The sequence below is a fragment of the Rhinoderma darwinii genome, chromosome 5, assembly GCF_050947455.1.
Source record: "Rhinoderma darwinii isolate aRhiDar2 chromosome 5, aRhiDar2.hap1, whole genome shotgun sequence".
Taxonomy (NCBI): Eukaryota; Metazoa; Chordata; class Amphibia; order Anura; family Rhinodermatidae; genus Rhinoderma; species Rhinoderma darwinii.
The window spans coordinates 91,652,663-91,671,653 of NC_134691.1; the positions used below are offsets into that span (position 1 = coordinate 91,652,663).

Consider the following 18,991-nt stretch of genomic DNA (forward strand, 5'->3'; position numbering starts at 1 on the left):
AAGCAATTATCTGTTCCCACTAAACATTACCTTCCACTGCAGCCTAGTTGTAAACCAGGGAAAACGTGAGAGAATTTTTACCCATCTTCCTGCTCTTCACTGGACTGGCTTCATCTATCCTGTGCCCCTTACCGAAGGACTTCAAGCTCACCCTGCTTATGCAAGTTTTGGGACCTGAACATCTTCCTGCAGTCCGTTATTCTGTGCTTGCCCAGTGTACATTGTTGATAAAACCTACACATCAACTAAATAACATTGAATAATTTGTCTTTGCCCCCATTAGATGAGAGAAGGCACAAGTCATTATCAAACACCCTGAATACCTCCACCTCTAAAAGCCACCATCTTCAGGGCCTATTGTGGAAGCCACTGATTGCATTGAAAGTTGGTCAATCCTCCAAGGGGCATGCTAAAATCAAGTTCAGCTAACCGAGCGAGACAAAGCAAGGGACCTTCTCTATTTGTTAGGCCCTATCCACACTTGCATATTTTGGTCAGTATTTTGTATCAGCATTTGTAAGCCAAAACTAGAAGTGGATCCAACACACGGAAGAGGTGAAAATCTTTCTATTATACTTTGTTTTTGTTTCACTCATGGTTTTGGCTTCAAGAATGCAACGTCAATGAGGCCTTATGCCCTATTCCCATCACATTTTTTAGCATGTTTAGCGTATACAATCAGGAAAAGCTCCCAACATATACGTAAAGTGGAGGCTGTGACGTACTGTATGCTTAACAGTGGCATCCTTTTAACGTATACGTCAATATAAGCTCACAAAATATACATTATACGGATGCCTGTGAAGTGTGCCATAAAGTGGCATGTCACCCAGCAGCTGTTAAAAAAAAAAAAAAGTATATACCTTGCTGTATACATAATTTTACGCGATTCTATTGTAAGGTATAGTGTAGTCTGCTACGCTATTCCATATCATTATTTTTTTACACATCGTCCAAGGAACGATCTACAGCGGACAACATATTTAAAAGGAGTTGTCAAATCAGACAAACCCTTTAATATGAGCATCTGTCTACCAAGATGGACGTTGCCGTCACATGCTCATCAGCCCCTAGAGGAAAAATATAGCATTGCATGTGGCTATTCAAATGCATGGCCGTCCATGTAATACACGGATGGACTGGGGGCACCAGAACTAGAACCGCTGCTTGTTAACAGCTCTTTGCTGTGGCTCATACAGGGGGGTCATGAGTGGAGGACTCCCTTCTATGAGGTCATTATATATATATATATATAGGTCATATGAGAAGATTTCCTCATTTTAACAAAAACACAAGACTCTTCTAACACTTTCAACACTTTATTTACATTGTAAGACTAGCTGCAGCCTCGGGTCACATTATCCATCTCCTTTTCATATACATCTGCAGTAGAAGAATGCAGTTTATTGGAATAAAGGCTGTAAACAAGTGTTTGCTGTCTGTTAGCAGTAACAAACAGGAGCTGCTTTACAGTTACCCATGTCAAATTCAATGAACAAATTGAACACACTTTGACACAACAGTCTCCTCATCTGCTTCTGTGCCGCTCGCAAAAAAAACGCTAGCATGTGTTCCCACTGCAATGTACTTAAGATAGCATTCCCTTTGCCGAGCAGGGTGTATAGAGAATTTTTTTTTCATTCTCAGATCTTTGACTCAGCGAGATCCATATTAACCTCCGTGTGACTACAGTCTATCCTCATGCTTTTCTCTTGTGACATATGCATGACAGTTTGAGGCAAATTAAAAAACACATTCTAACACTGCCCTAGGAACAGGAAAATCAACATGTGCAGCCCTGGCTATCTGCCCTGCATGTGACAAATATCCCTTACATGTAAGATTGAGAAATAATTCATGCCGTGCTCATCTCGAAGCCCCTGTAAATGAATATAACACAACAGGGTTTATTTATTGACAATGTGCAGAAGTGCAATTACCCATAGAAACGAACCAGCAAATGCCCGATGTGGGTTGTAACACTTTACACTTTGAAGCGAATGACCCCCATCATCAAATAATGCCAACCATAGCCCAGTATAATACTGCACACTCAAACATGACCAAATCAATAACATTTAAACAATATTCTATACTTGGCCCCGTATAACATCTATGAGGGAAGTAGCTGAATTTAGTTAAGCAAAAAGAGTGATGCAATTTTCTGCATTTTCATGTTTCAAAAATAGTTGAAGAATTCCTGTTCAAAATGATCTTTTATTTAAATGGATGAGCTAGCCAGATTGTAAAACATGCTAAAGAACTTAAGCTGGTCATAAACGGCACAATTTATGCGCCCAATCCAAGGGTCGATAATTGGGCCTGAGTATTTTTGGAGTATAGGGCATTTTGTCTCTAAGCTATAGAGAGATCCCACCCTTTTCTCAGACAGAATCTATGGGGATGCACAGACGTCTCATCTGCTGACAGTAAGTGTTGTTGAGGAATCTAGTTGGCTATGACCCGCTTTACACATTCACATTGCTTCATGGCTGAAAGTCTTCTGAGATACACGTCTCAGAATATAATCACCTTTGAATGAAACATTCCTGTGACAGCTGGGAGAATATCAGGCGCTAGCAAGGAGAATTTTATTTCAGAAGTACATTCAGATCATTTCGGCATGATTATTATAAGCCTATGTTTACGGTTACACCTAGAAAAACTTTCCTTATGCTGAGATTTCCTGCATGACATTTAATGTGAACACTATTTTACATATAAAATTATTTTACAGCTTGTATTATAGTCCAGAGCTACATTCATAATTATGCAGGCTTCAGAGCTGAAATCTCCCGGCATGTACTTCAAGCTCAGTTTCTGCAAAGAATTTACCTTGGTGATTTACATTCTAGGAAGTGTATTCTTTACATCAAGCGCTGCCCAATGCAAGAAAAAACTAACGCCATTATAGTAACTCAGGTAAGCGGTTAGGGATGTTGACTGTTTCCATTAAACACCAGCAGAACTGTGAATGCAGCTCTGGACTAAAATACATCTCAGGATGAATACAAGTAATAAAATGTGGTTACAAATGTACTCTTTATGTAGATTAAATCTATATATTACCTGCAGAATTGTGTTCATAAATAGACAGATTTCAAATTCTGATAGATGGTCCTTAGAAACAGTCTACATACTGTGTAATAGAAGTACATGCTGACCCATTGGCAGTATGTAGTCTGTTGCTAAGGAGTATCTGACACTTTTAAATGTCACACTACAAATCTCAGAGAAAGGAACCCTATAACCCTTTAAAGACATAAAAATAAAATGAATGTGTAAATCCCAATGATCAAGCAACACTACATCAGAAAAAAACAACTTATTTGAAGCCCCTACACTCCTGTTTTTTCTTTTGTGCAGGTGTATGGGGGTTTTACTGCAAAACACGTTGCATAATATGTCCAAGACCAATGGGAGTCAAAACTAGGAGACATCCAAGCCAACAATGAGGAGTCATGTGCAAATTGTGCCCAGTTTATAGTGGTCAGGGCTGAAAGGGCTTTCCCTCTTAGAGCTGGAGAGGCAAAAGGCATGCAACAATACATATTGCAGGCCTTTTAGAAATTCGTGGCGGGGGCTAGGAGGAAGTATGGAAATATTCCCACACCAATTAATTGTTGTAGGTTTGTCCTTCTGGAGGCTGTGGGAGCTTCATATTTTCTTTGGACATCATCATGCGTCTAAGTTCTTGGAGAACAACTTTAATGCTATAGGAGATTTGCCATTTAGCTAAAACAGGTATGCATCGTGAATCCACCTAAAGTAAAAGGAAAAAAGAAATGGAAACTATAAATGGAACAAAAGACATACATTTACCATAGACTTCATATTCTGTTGAGTACATGGGATCAGATTTATTTTAAGGGGTATTCCAGCCATGATCGAAGACTGCCACGTGATTAAATAGGTATTCCAGCCTAAAGCATTTGTCACCTATCCACTGGATAGGTGATAAATGCTAGATCGGTGGGGGTCCGACTGCTAGGACATCACTGTTCTAGCATTAATCACTTATCCAGTGGACAGGTGAAAAATGCATTAGGCTGGAATACCTTTTTAATCACGGGGTAGTCTTAGATAATGGCTTTTACATAAATATCAACGGGTACATTCTGGCACATAATTTTGAGGTTTTTACACTGAGTGATGGCGAGTTGCAATGCCAGACACGACCCATGGACAAAACACACCCTCCCCCCAAAATAAAATATAATAAAAGTTAATCATTAAGTCCTATGTACTTCCAAATGATACCAATGAAAACTACACGTCGTCCCGAAAAGGAAGCCCACATACAGTTAAGGCTTAGTTTAAATCTGCGTCAGGGCTCTGACTGACACAAACTGAAACCAAAGGTTTCCGTTTCCATCACCATTGATTTCCGGAACGTCGTAACTGAGCCCTGACACAGATGTGAACACAGCCTAATCACAGAAAAACACAAACGTTATGGCTCTTGGAACGTGCAGATGCAAAATACTAATATTTAGTAAAACATAAAAAAAACCTCTACAGATGTGGTATCGCCACAATCGTACTGACCCATAGAATAAAGGTAACATGTTATTTACACTGCACAGTGAACAGCGTAAATTAAAAACATGAAAAGCAATAAAGAATAGTTGTTTTTTTCAATTCCCTCATACAGCTATGTAGATGGAAACCTAAAAACGTTATGACACTTGGAACGCGACAATGAAAAAGAACGTTTGCTTATTTAGGCCAAAATAGGTCTGGTCATTAAAGGGGTTTTCCAATTTCTGAAAACTGATGACCTAACCACTTGATAGGTCATCAGTATATGATCGGTGCGTGTGACATCTGGACCCCGCACCGATCCACAACTCTGGCTGCCTCCGTGCACCGGATGTTTGGAACGGGATGCGCTAAGTTGGAGACGGAAGCAGATGGCTCCGACCACTGCATAGCAGCCGTTCGGCGGATTTGCAGCTCTGCTCCTATTCTTTGACCGGAGCCATCTACTTCCAGCAACATCGTCCGGCGCCTGGAGGCAGCCGGAGAGCCAGATCGGTGCAGGGTTCGGGTGTCAGACACGTACCGATCATATACTGACGATCATCTGTTTTCAGAAAGTGAAAAACCTCTTTAGGGAGTTACATCAAAAAAAGGTTACGGGTTCTCCGCTATGTACAATCTCTACTTGTTAGAAGGGTCCCTTGACAATAAGCTGAAAATAAATTGTCCCCCTGCTGGGATCCACAGTGATGACCTAGAACCTGTGGGGACACATGGCAGTAAGTGTTCAATTTGCAGTGGAGCACTGCAACAGGGGTGCAAATTCATATCAAAGGGTGGTCTGTGTAATGAACAGGACAGACCCAGAGAAGCTCCATATTACGTACACCGACAGGTGTACAAAAAAAAGGGAACAAGGGGTATAGTTGGTTAATGAACTGCAACATCAGACACGTCAATGGACTTTCATGGCCCTTTCCTGGGGTGGGGGAGACCCTTTTTTTTGTAAGTCGTTTAATGGGGTTCTCCCAGAATGAAAAATAAATAATCAAAAAAACAGGCAATAAATAGTGCATACAAATCTCTATGTAACAAAACTAGAATCAGCCCTGTATCTTACATGGATCTAGAGATCTTCCCATTCATTGCTCTGCTAGATTTTCTTCTTGGCAGCTCAGGGGTGTGTCCTTTCTGCTGCAGCTCCTCCCCCTTTATCATAGCTTGTATAGGCAGATGTTCTGTTTCACAGCCCCTGCCTCCTCTCTAGGAGAAGCTTTACAAATGCCCCCATTACATGTCTTTTTAGAGGGAGAGCCCAGCCCTAAATAACTAAAGATGACAAGCTGTGTTTCTGAATAGAAGCTTCTTCTCTACTTCTTTTCTGACTAGTAGAGAAGGTAGAGAGTGGAACAGAGCATGTGCATCCTCCCTCATTCAGCTCAGTAGGAGCACGTGCACATTAATATAGGGATTGAACACCAGGGGGTGCCATTATAATTAAGTAAAGGGAATCTCTCGCAATTGGAGAAGTTTTGTAACCGAAGGTAAATTACAAAACAAATTAATTTTTTAATGCTGAATTATATTGCAATAACATTTAATAGTCGGACAACCCCTTTAAGTAAAGAGAAATATTTTTAACTTTTGTCAAAATTTGAAGTATACTTATCACGGCACATAAGGGTCTTTTTTTTTTTTTTTTTAAATGAAAAAAAAATTAAACAATTAGCCCCTTAGGCCTAGTTCACATCTGCATTGGAGACACCGTTAGGGGCCTCTGTCACAGCTCCAGACAAAAATACTGGAAATAATCGCGCAACATTCTGCGTTATTGTTTCCAGTAAAACCACGGACACCCCGATGGAAACACAATGGAACCTATTAAAGTCAATGGGTTAAGTCGGGCGCCGATGGTGTACGTCATTCAACGGAATCGGCACTTCCGGCATTATCGGAATGTCCTAAATATATGTAATTAACACAAATGTAAATAAACCTCAGTATAGATCTACTTTTGTTATGCAAATGACCCGATTCTCGACAAGAGTCAGGTCCTGAACTTCTTTATTTAGATGCTTCCGACATCCCCTGCGAGTACCAACAATTCCCCATGGCACACTTTAGTCTAGCCTGTGTAAAAGCTATATATACTGTATTAAGATAGCAGTTACCGATCGGTAAGCATGGATACAGGAGTTAATGATCAGTAAGTCCTATATTAGTACAGTATAGAACGATCGGTAACTCCTGTATTTGCACAGTAAATACAGCTCTTTTTCACAAAATGCGAGATGTTGCGTTCTGAGACTGGAGTGGATAGTCGCAGCGAATGCCGACAGCACCAAAATAAGAAAGTTTGGGACTGGACTACTGCGGAGAGATGGGTCATTCACATAAAGAAAGTCTGTATATACACATTTGTTTTATTTACATATATTTGGTAAAGTATTACTTTCTTAAAGAGGCTCTGTCACCAGATTTTGCAACCCCTATCTGCTATTGCAGCAGATAGGCGCTGCAATGTAGATTACAGTAACGTTTTTATTTTTAAAAAACGAGCATTTTTGGCCAAGTTATGACCATTTTTGTAGTTATGCAAATGAGGCTTGCAAAAGTCCAAGTGGGTGTGTTTAAAAGTAAAAGTCCAAGTGGGCGTGTATTATGTGCGTACATCGGGGCGTTTTTACTACTTTTACTAGCTGGGCGCTCTGAAGAGAAGTAACATCCTCTTCTCTTCAGAACGCCCAGCTTCTGACAGTGCAGATCTGTGACGTCACTCACAGGTCCTGCATCGTGACGGCCACATCGGCACCAGAGGCTACAGTTGATTCTGCAGCAGCATCAGCGTTTGGAGGTAAGATCGACTTACCTGCAAACGCTGATGCTGCTGCAGAATCAACTGTAGCCTCTGGTGCCGATGTGGCCGACACGATGCAGGACCTGTGAGTGACGTCACAGATCTGCACTGTCAGAAGCTGGGCGTTCTGAAGAGAAGAGGATGTTACTTCTCTTCAGAGCGCCCAGCTAGTAAAAGTATTAAAAACGCCCCGATGTACGCACCTAATACACGCCCACTTGGACTTTTACTTTTAAACACACCCACTTGGACTTTTGCAAGCCTCATTTGCATAACTACAAAAATGGTCATAACTTGGCCAAAAATGCTCGTTTGTTAAAAATAAAAACGTTACTGTAATCTACATTGCAGCGCCTATCTGCTGCAATAGCAGATAGGGGTTGCAAAATCTGGTGACAGAGCCTCTTTAATGGGCTAATGGTTTCATTAATAAAAAAAGGTCCTCTACGTTGCGTGCTACAGTAGGCACACTTTAATGTAGATTTTAACTTTGAACATATAATTGAGTCTAAAAGACATTTCCATCCCAAAAGATTCAACCAAGATTGTGAAAACTTACCATGCCATTGGAGCTATTTATACCACTCATGTTTATTTTTGTTTCAAATCTAACTGTCGGAGGGGCTTCGGGGTATTTGGGTCCACAATCTATTTTCAAGCTGTATATTCTATTTTCATAATTTGTCTGAAAAAAGTGAACATAATACGAATACAGATAATGATATTGCTATACCACACAGTCAAACTGGTCAGCACAGTGTGAAAAAAAGCATTTGAATATATAATAGTGTCATTACAACCTCCAGAAGTAGCAAACTGGTGTATGGAAAAAAGAAACTGTAGGTAGTGACTAGCCATGAATGCCAGGAGCTCTGTGGGCATAGTGAAGGCCTGTCAACAACAAACACACAAATAAGGAATAAATTAGAACCCGGCTCAGCAACACGTTGATCGTAGACGGGCGAAAGGCATATGGTGAGCTAGGCTACTTTGTAGTGGACAATTTACTCTGCAGTGTTGAACTAATACAAGGCATGCTGGGTCTACAGGAGCGTGGACAGGAGGGAAGGTTGCCCATCTTCCACCCTCCAAGCCTCGAGGCTCAGGGTGCTCTTTTTATTGGAGGCCAACACTTATTGGGTTTTTACAGCAGATCTTCAGAACCTTAATCCAGTAGATCTATAGTGGTTTGTGTGATGTGTATAGCAACTCACCCGAGGAGGCCCAATTATCATTCCGGTCCATCTAGCAAGGGTCATATCTTCATCATTTTCAAGGCCCCAGCTAACTGTACCATCTCCAACTCCCTTTTGCCCTTCTTCAAGTTCTTCCAGTAATTGGAAATTACGAGGAACTGTAACTAATAAAAAAAAAGGAAGAAGTTAGGCATCATACAAAACATCCTCTATGTGCAGTTAAAGGGGTATTCTCATCACAGACATGTATGGCATATCCACAGAATTTGCCAGAAATGTTTGATTGATGTTGGTCCCACCTCTAGGACTCGCAACTATCTCCATAACGGGGATCCCCCAACCCAGTCGAGAACGAATGGAGAGGTGGGTGGGATTACAGAAACAGTCAAACTCGCTGTATTATGCGGTTTCCATAAATCCCATAGAAGTGAATGAGAGTTACAGAAACAATAGAGCTTGGTCATCTCGGCTGTTTCTAAAATTCCAGCTCTCTCTCCATTCGTCTTCAGCCTGGATGTGACAGTCAGTAGCTGCCTCACCAGGTGGGATGGGGTTGGAAGACCCCTGATCTGGAGATCGCTGTGGGTTCACGAGGAGCAAAACTACGGTTTAATTAACCCAAAAGATGAAAATACCAAGATAATGCACTTACGGGCCAATACCAGTCACCGGTTAAGATTTGTTGCTTATTGTTTTGAAAGCAAAACTACAACATGTCCATAGCGATTACAACGAAGGAATCACCACAGCAAAGCATTCATTGGAGATTACTATGGACGTCACATTATCACGCTGCTTAAAAACAAGAAGCAGCTGGAACAGTTTTTACCGGACAATGGCCCTTATGCATAAGAAGTGTCCTCATAAAAAACAACAAATCATATGACTTGATAAAAACTGGAACCTGATTAGTTGCTATGGGCAACAGTCACTCTCACACCTGAGGGCCAATATATATGGTCAGACCACCACCTCATAGATACAAAAAATCCAGCACAGACATCAGAACGATTAGTAAATATACAAAAATATTCCATTAGCACCTGGGAGAGACGAACACAAAGAACAAGCAAATAAGGCTTCGTTCACACGTGCATTTTATGGTTTTCATCTGGGATTCTGGTATTTTTGTTGCCAATAATAACTGAGTATAATTCGCTCTTTCCATCAAAAAAATACAGCATCCCAAACATCCCCATAATTAGTCAGAGATCCATCAGACTTTGGTTTTCTTCGCATGACCATGTTCGGTCTGTAAGATACAGACTGTATGTTGGACATATTTCCCAGACCGAACACAGTTCAGGGAGCTGGACTCCTAGCATCGTAGTCAGCCATGATACTGAGTCACTGCTTCCCGGTGGGACTACCGTCCCGTACAGAATACGTGATTACAGTAGAGGAAAGTATCCCACAGGGAAACAGGGACTCCTGTCATCATAGACAACTACGTTGCTAGGAGTTCCGGCTCCCTGAATGGCGTTCGTTCCGGGAAATAGGCCGACAGACTGTCAATATCTCATAGACCGGACATGGCCGTGTGAGGCAAGACTTTGCAGGAATCTACTCGAAAACTGATCCAGCATAGCGGTTATGACAGCATACAGACCACGAATGGAGAATATTCTGGAGGTTTCAAATGCCATACTTTTTACTGTATACATAAAGATTGTTCTGATTGATAAATCTGCCCCATTGTTTGGCTTCAATTATAGCAATGTACCTAATATTGTATTTCTATTCATCACGCAACGATTTAAAAAACACCCTTTACCTTTCCATTCGTTTTTTGCCAAAGAGCATCCCAGTTCTATAGTCCATTATTCTTTACTGTCTGTAACGTAATGACTCGGAGGGCACTAGAGAGGAAGCTGGGCAGGTGAAGTGCGGTGTCTAGCGCCAAAGTATATAAAACGGAGGCATACGTTGTCTATTTGTGATAGGCACCAAATATAACTGTAGATATTATGTAAAGAAAAGGTAAGGATTTCCATCAGGCCTCTGCAAGTAACGGCTGGCTGCTGTGGAATGGGATGTATTTCAGCTATGTGTGTTATGTGCGCAGATATATAATCATCAGAACTTAACCCAGCTCTAAAGGAGGATGACAAAGGCAAAATCTAATGGCCTCTTGCTGTAGAAGTTAGTGTTTAAAGGGAACCTGTCACCGGCATTTCACTTGTTGAACTTTACTTATCCCTCGCTGGCCGCTGCTATCAAAAGTTCATTGCCGTTATCCCCTCTCCTAAACTCCTCCTCCGACTGTAAATAACGGTCTGCAAACATTTTGCGCATTTTATCGTAATAATCCGGTGTTCCTTTGTGCGCACACACCAGAAGAGGACATCAATGCACAAGTGCGGGATTTAGTGTGCTGGGTAAAGGCGAGGAGCTGTCCATCAAAAGTAAGGAGGCGGGAAAAACTCGGAAAGACTTGAGGAATGAAGATTTGACTCTTTTCAAATGAAGATTTGACTCTTTTCTGCTCATTTGCATACGGTGTAGGAACACTAAGAGACTGAATACTAAAGCTACCGAGCCGACTATGAAGACAATTATAGGTTATATAGAAATTATATTTCACCCACTACCACCAGGTATTGCTGGTTTAATAGGTGAAATGCTGCTGACAGGTTACCTTTAACCCCTGAGGAACAGCCTAATTTGGGCCTTGAGGACCAAGCGATTTTTTTGAAAGAATTTTCTTCCTCGTATACCAAGAAACATAACTTTATTATTATTTTATTGTCAACAAAGCTGCAAGTTGGCCTGTTTTTTGCGGGACAAGTTGTAGTTTTTATTGGTACCATTTTGGTTTAATAATTATTTTGGGGAACGTATGGAAAAATAGAACCATGAAATTCCACCAATTTTATTTGCCATTTTTTTCAATGTTTAACGATTGGTATCAATAATGTGTTAACTTTATTCTACCGGTCAGTTTGATTACGGCGATACCAAGTTTGTATGCATGTTGGTTTTTTTTAGTAAATCTGCACAATAAGTTTTTAATTTTTCCATCGATGTAGCCATTTTTCTGTAAGACGAGTAACAGTTTTTTCATGGTACATATCATTTAACGATTGACAAACGTTTTTCTGTGAGGAAGAGTGAAAAAAAAAAAAAGGATTTATGTGCGGTATAAGTAGTATATTAACTTTATACTATGGGGTTGTTACGATTGTGTCGATACCATATTTTTTAAACAATTAAAGATTTTTTTCCTGAATAATTGGTTTATTATATATTTGTGCGGAGGGGCCATTGTTTGTTTGTTTTTTAATTAAACTTTATTAAAAGTAGATATATGTCACCATACATTGCTGCCAGCATAGTAGAATGACCGATCCGCTGTACTATTAGCACAAAAAAAATATAGTGCCATTTTTCTAATAGAAGCGAATAAAGAATACATGTGGACTCATATTCAGGAGTCCATTGTATTTATGAAGGGATTACAGACGTAACATGCTCGTGTGAACCCAGCCTCATACTTACCCAGGAGTCTTTGGTTCTTCCTCTAGGCTAGCCTCCTGGGATGACGTTTCATCCTATGTGACCGCTGCAGCCAATCACAGACTGTAGCGGCGGTCACATGACATGAAAGATCATCCCAAGAGGCCAGCCTGGATGATGTCAGAGGGCCGGCCTCCTGGAATGACGCTTTATCCCATGTGACCACGCTGCAGCCAATAACAGGCTGCAGCGGTCTCCTGGGATGAAACGTCATGCTAGCAGGCCGGCTATGTGCTGCAGTTTTCCGCAGCGGACATTCCGGGGGGGAAAAACTGCACCACAGTTTGGTGCGGGTTTTCCACCCGGAATTCTCTGTGGCGCACAGGGCGGATACGCTGTGTGCTTTTACGCAGCGTATCTGCCCCATGTGAACTCAGCCATATAGTATAGAATGTATAGTACATAGAATATATAGTATTCCAAATTATTATTACACTGATAGACAACCTATGCGGCCATGCCTCTGGCATCAAAAATCTGTCCGTTTGCTACAATTTTCCCTTATTGGCCTCAATTTCTGAAAATCTGACAGAAGTCTCAGCACACGTCAGTGGTTTAATGTCTCTGTGCTTAGAATTTTCTGTCAGATTACACAATAACTTATGAGAAGTGTGAAAATGGGTTAACAGCTCTATAGAGGACATTCGTTCTTGAAATCAGCGCTGGTCCGAGGCCACAGATTTCACCAATGTCAACGTCTCACTTGTATCTAAAGCTAGAAAGACATGATAAAAGTCGACTGAACCCTCGGATTTCAGAAGGATTACCCAACAATCTCATGTACATGGAGTGGTCGGGAGACAAAAGGATCGGCACGTTGGATTTCTGCATGCCCTCTCCTGTTCCTGCGGGAGATAAATTGCTGCTGGAGGAGACGGTCAGCAGATTGTTCTCTCCCTATTGAAATAAATATATATATATATGGAGGAGATAGGAGGAAGTAACTGCGGAAGAACGAGCCAACAGTTCATATTGCCTCTTTAGGATACATCCACATGACAGAAAATTTAACTGTAGATTTCACCGCAAATCTGACAATTCCGCAGCAGAATCTGCATGTTAGAGATGCAGATTTTATTGCAGATTTCACCGCTCATTGAAAAGAATGAAATCCACGATAAGTCGCAACATAAATTGACTTAAAAATCTGCACCACAGGTCTATTTCGGCAGCAAATTTGGTAAAATCTCATCCATTTTGCTGCAGTTGTAATACGCTGCAAATTTTCCATTCGCAACTCCGGGTGGAAAACCCACAGCCTATCTGCCACATGTGAACATACCCTTAAGGGCAAGGACACACCTAGCGGCAGCTGCAGATTGATAGTTAATGGGTGCACAATTTAGCATGTAATACCGCAGTTTTACCCGCAAAACTGTGCAGCAAACACGATCAATTTACAATCCGTAGCCACCGCACGTGGTTTTCAGCCGCCGTTATGCGTGTCCTCATATCCCAAGATTAACAAGTCCCACTTCAAATAAAACAATAAGGGGTCTGAAACAGGAGGCCTCACCAATGTGAATGGTGTTTTAGGGCTCATTCAGACGAGTGTGATTCTCGTCCATGTGCTGTGCATTGAAACAACCCACAGCAATGGGGCTATTCACACATGCGGGAGTTTTCATGCAGCGATTATCCAATGCGTGAAACTCACCGCATGTTCTCTGGCAGAACACGGACGCACATCCATGTGCTGTCCGTGTTTCACGCATCAATTACATTGGATAAAAAAAAATGTGGCATATGCGTGAAAAACCGACACCACACACAAAGCACACGGAGGCAAAACGCAACGCACATGGACAGATTAACATGCGTTTTTACGCACGTAAATCTGTCACGCTCGTGTGAACGTAGCCTAATACATGGAATATCTATGAATACATGACATACGCTGATCTACACAATAAAACGCTTCTCCATGAAGCTTCATACAAACACACAGAATATTTGTATTGGGGCACATGAGGAAATGTCGGCCGACTATATCAGCAAGTACAACTAGCAATAACTGAATATTTCTGAAGCATGGCTGACATAGACCTCATTGTACGGACATGAAGACATTGGGATGAGAAGAACTCGTCCGTTGGACTGGCCTAAAATGTGGATGTCTATGGGCAGTCTAAGTACAGTACTATACACACAGCTATAGAGATCAGGACGATATATATCGGATATAGGACAGTGGAGGGCTCACAGGTGGAAGGGAGAGGTGACAGCGGACATGACGGAGCATTGAAATGAATGATGAAACCTCTGGCGGGGAGACGACCGCAGCCGAGGCACTGAGCAGAGGTCACCGGGACAGCTACACAGCCCAGACCACGATGGAGAGTCCCGACCAGCATTAAAAGTTTTCCTGCATTTGAGACCATTCCCCAGCCTCTACTACACCACCAACCTGTGCTCACCGCCATCTTCTCCGCCGCCGAGCACCGGAGCCCACGCAGCTGATGTCAGCACGTTCAACGCCCTCTACCGGGAGGCGTCATTTCCGTCTGCAGAAAAATGTGGCGATGACTCCGCTACACGGAGCCTGCAGAGTGGTGACTGGCGGGATGCAGGCTGATCATTATAAGTGTGATCGGTGAATAAGTTACATTATGTTCAGGGTTTGGTTTTTTATTATAATGGAGGCACTAAAGTAAAGGAAGTATGGGATAGTCTTGCGTGCAGTGCAGGGGGATTAGCTCAAATGGTAGAGCGCTCGCTTAGCATGCGAGAGGTAGCGGGATCGATGCCCGCATTCTCCAGAGTTTTCTTTTACTTTGCTCAATATTCATATTTAGTTAAAATCTCTTTTAATTCTCTACTAATTATATTTAGTCCAACTCTATTTTAATTCTCAATTAATATTTAGTCCAAGTAAATTTTATGAGATTTTCCATGTACGGAATAGTAATTCTAAAACCTCATCAGTTGTTTTGACATTCTTAGTGTTAATAAAGCTTGAAACTTTTTTTTATTTTATTTTTTAAAGGTGTACTCTCATCTTAGACAATATTCACTAGATGCGGGCCCCCACCTCTAGGACCTATCTAGAACGGGGCCCCCTGACTCCCATCCTACCGCCTCTTGCAGTCTTAGGGTATGTTCACACGCAAAATTAAAAACGACTGAAAATTACGGAGCTGTTTTCAAGGGAAAACAGCCTCTGATTTTCAGCCGTTTTTGTAGCCGAAAAAAAAAATTGAGGCTTTTTTTTGGAGCCGTTTTTCCATTGGCACAATGAAAAACAACTCCAAAAAATGGCTCAAGAAGTGACATGTTCCTTCTTTTTACACGCCGGTTTTTTAAAACGGCAGCATAAAAAAAGCCCCTTCTGAATGAAAGGCCATTTTTCCCTTTGAATTAAACGGGCAGATGTTTGTAGGTGTTCAGCTAACATTTTTTCAGGCATATCTTGAGGCATACCCTCATTGAACATGAGATGGTCGGGAATATGGAAACAGCCGATCTCACTGAGCCGATTCTTAACTCCCGTAGAAGTGAATAGGAGTTACGGAAACAGTGTAGCATGGCGAGCTACACTGTTTCCATAGCTCCCGACCACCTTGTCAGTCAGTGGCCGGAGAGTAGCAAGAGTAGGTAGAACACGCTGTGATGTCACTCACTTCCTGCCCCAGGTCCTGCATCGTGTCGGACGAGCGAGGACACATCGACACCAGAGGCTACAGTTGATTCTGCAGCAGCATCAGCGTTTGCAGGTAAGTCGATGTAGCTACTTACCTGCAAACGCTGATGCTGCTGCAGAATCAACTGTAGCCTCTGGTGCCGATGTGGCCGACACGATGCAGGACCTGGGGCAGGAAGTGAGTGACGTCACAGCGTGATCTCTCGAGAACACGCTGTGTGTCTGTGCACTGCCAGAAGCTGGGCGTTAACGAACAGAAGTGGATGATGCTGATTCGTCAGCATCATACACTCCCATTCCTAACGCCCAGCTAGTAAAAGAAGTAAAAACGCCCCGATGTACGCACATAATACACGCCCACTTGGACTTTTACTTTAAACACGCCCACTTGGACTTTTACAAGCCTCATTTGCATAAATACAAAAATGGTCATAACTTGGCCAAAAATGCTCGTTTTTTAAAAATAAAAACGTTACTGTAATCTACATTGCAGCGCCGATCTGCTGCAATAGCAGATAGGGGTTGCAAAATCTGGTGACAGAGCCTCTTTAATGTTCCATATAATGTACTAAGAAACTTTTAAAAATTATTTTGTGTGGTGAAATGAGAAAATAACGGTTTCAATTTTGACTGCGTTTATCCTGCAGTAAAAATGATATGTTAACTTTATTCTGCGGATCAATACAAATACGGCGATACCAAATGTATATAGTTTTTTTATGTTTTACTGCTTTTATAAAATAATAACAATTTGTAAAAAAAATTGTTCTGTGTCCCATATTTCAGACCCATAATTTTGTTGTTTTTCCTTCAATGGAGCTGTTTGAGGACTTGTGTTTATTAATACCATTTTGGGGTACATGTAACTTTTTGATCACATGTAACTTTTTGATCACTTTTTATTCATTTTTTTTCGGGAGGCAAGGTGACTAAAAAACAGCAATTCTGACCTTTTTTTTTTCTACAGCATCTAACGGTTCACTATGTGGGATAAATAAAGTTTTATTAGAATAGTTCAGATGCAGTGATTCCATCTATATTTATTTTTTTCATTGTAGGGGAAAAAAATGTACTTTAATAATTTTTGGGGATTACAAAAAACTTTATTTAAGTTTTACTTTAATAGGGGGACAAAGATGACAGAACTTAAGGGCCTCCATTAGTAATATTCTCCACGCACAATTTACTACCAAGCAAAATCCATGCTTCAAAAGTCAAATGGTGCTCCCTCCTTACGGAGTCCTACAGATCCTACAGATATATTATTTATATTACTGATGTCTACTTATGCGGCTGTGGGGCTTTTGGGCCCCCTCAAGCTACAGGGCCCGGGAGCTACTGCTACCTCTGCACCCCCCATACCTGCTCCCATGTATGGGGTGTGTGTCGCCTATGGCACAAGCTGGGCACAACATATTGGGCACTGAAATGGCATATCAGTGGAAAAATGGCAATCTTTAGTTTGCTTCATCCACTGGGCATTTATTTCGGGTAAATTCCTGTGGTGTCAAAAAGTTCCAAGAATTTATCAAGGGGTGCAGTGAGTATTTTGACACCCACAAATGTTTTCCTAATATTAATAAGAAGCGGATGGTGCAAAGTGAAAATTGCCATTTCTCCACAGATATGCCATTTTGGTGCCTAATATGTTTTGCCCAGCGTGTGCCAATGTGAAAAGACAGCTTTCTAAATACAGTATTAGGCCCCATGCACACGAACGTAAAAACGCCCGTAATCACGGGCCGTAATAGACTTCTATTGGCCACGGGTACCTCCCCGTATGCTTACGGGAAGGTGCCCGGACCGTTGAAAAATATAGAACATGTCCTATTTTAGGCCGTAATTACGGCACGGGCAGGCCCATAGAAGTCTATGGGGCCCACCGTAATTACGGGTGGCTACGTGTGTGCACCCGTAATTACAGGAGCGTTGCTAGGCGACGTCAGTAAATACTCACTGTCCAGGGTGCTGAAAGAGTTAAACGATCGTCAGTAACTGTTTCAACACCCTGGACAGTGACTTCCGATCACAATATAAATCAACATGTAAAAAAATAGAAGTTCATACTTACCCAGAACTCCCTGCTTCTTCCTCCAGTCCGGCCTCCCGGATAACGTTTCAGCCCATGTGACCGCTGCAGCCAATCACAGGCTGCAGCGGTCACATGGACTGCCGCGTCATGCAGGGAGGTCGGGCTGGATGTCAAGAGAGGGACGCGTCACCAAGGCAACGGCCGGGTAAGTATGAATTTCTTTTAATTTTACCTTGGAAAGGACTGCCCCTTCTCTCTATCCTGCACTGATAGAGTGAAGGTGTAATGACGGGGGTGGGGAGACAGACAAGTGAGCCCTAATATACCCGCCACTCAGTCCCTGCCTACTTGCAACGACCCGCCCTAGGCGACGGGGTACAACTGGGCGACGGTCCCTACGCTCAATAAGTGCACGACAGACAAACAGACGGGTACACAGAGCTAGGGGGAGAAAGGGGCAGTTGCCCACGGCAACACCGTGAGCAACAAGAGAAGTGAACAAGCCGAGTCAAACCAGGAGAGTACGAGGTGCCAAACGCAGAGCAGGAGAGTAGTGAACAAGCCGAGTCAAACCAGGAGTGTACGAGGTACCAAACGCAGAGCAGGAGAGTAGTCAGCAAGCCGGGGTCAATATGAAGCAAGGACAAATAGTACAAGAAGCTGCAGCAGGGCCAGGAAACCAAACGAGAAGAATCACAAGCAAGGAGGAACAGGAAAGGCAGGTATAAATAGACAGAGCGGGAGCTAGCTCCGTCTGGCCAGGCTGTGATAGGTTCTCCCACTCCTAAGCCTCCCACCCTGAGTGGTGGAAGATGGAGTCAGTCTCACAGACATAGAAGCAGGTGCAGACTGATTATCTATGGGTGTTGACCCCGAAGCTGTGCCTGGCAGATCCTTTACAGTACCCCCCCTTTTGAGGGGCCACCGGACCCTTTCTAAGTGGACCTGGTTTACTGGGGAAACGAAGGTGAAACCTCCTGACCAATATCCCAGCGTGAACATCCCGAGCGGGTACCCAAGTCCTCTCCTCAGGCCCATATCGTCTCCAATGGACCAGGTACTGGAGGGAGCCTTGGACCATCCTGCTGTCCACAATCTTGGCCACCTCTAATTCTGCCCCCTCAGGGGTGAGAACAGGGACCGGAGGTTTCCTCGAGGGAGCGAAGGACGGGGAGCAGCGTTTAAGGAGGGAGGCATGGAACACGTCAGGTACTCGAAAAGATGGGGGCAACTCCAGTCGGAAGGAGACAGGATTGAGGACTTCAATG

The 18,991-nt window shown here is 42.5% G+C and overlaps 1 protein-coding gene and 1 non-coding gene across 2 annotated transcripts; one reads left to right on the top strand and one right to left on the bottom strand.

The window, feature by feature from the left end:
- Positions 1 to 1,300: 1,300 nt before the first annotated feature.
- On the bottom strand, positions 1,301 to 14,600 carry UBE2V2 (ubiquitin conjugating enzyme E2 V2). The gene is made up of 4 exons (XM_075826262.1): positions 14,459 to 14,600; positions 8,554 to 8,699; positions 7,899 to 8,024; positions 1,301 to 3,763 (listed from the first exon to the last, which is right to left on the bottom strand). The coding sequence occupies exons 1-4, from the start codon at positions 14,472 to 14,474 to the stop codon at positions 3,617 to 3,619; spliced, it is 435 nt and encodes a 144-aa protein (XP_075682377.1). The 5' UTR covers positions 14,475 to 14,600; the 3' UTR covers positions 1,301 to 3,616.
- Positions 14,601 to 14,737: 137 nt separating this feature from the next.
- Positions 14,738 to 14,810, top strand: TRNAA-AGC (transfer RNA alanine (anticodon AGC)). The gene has a single exon. It is a non-coding gene; the product is annotated as a tRNA-Ala (tRNA).
- The last annotated feature ends 4,181 nt before the right edge of the window (positions 14,811 to 18,991 follow it).

Coding starts and splice junctions, on each gene's coding strand:
- UBE2V2 (XM_075826262.1), bottom strand. Junction 8,025..8,553: donor TGATAATTGGGCCTCCTCGG/GTGAGTTGCTAT, acceptor CACTTTTTTCAG/ACAAATTATGAAAATAGAAT. Junction 3,764..7,898: donor TAAATAGCTCCAATGGCATG/GTAAGTTTTCAC, acceptor CTTTTACTTTAG/GTGGATTCACGATGCATACC.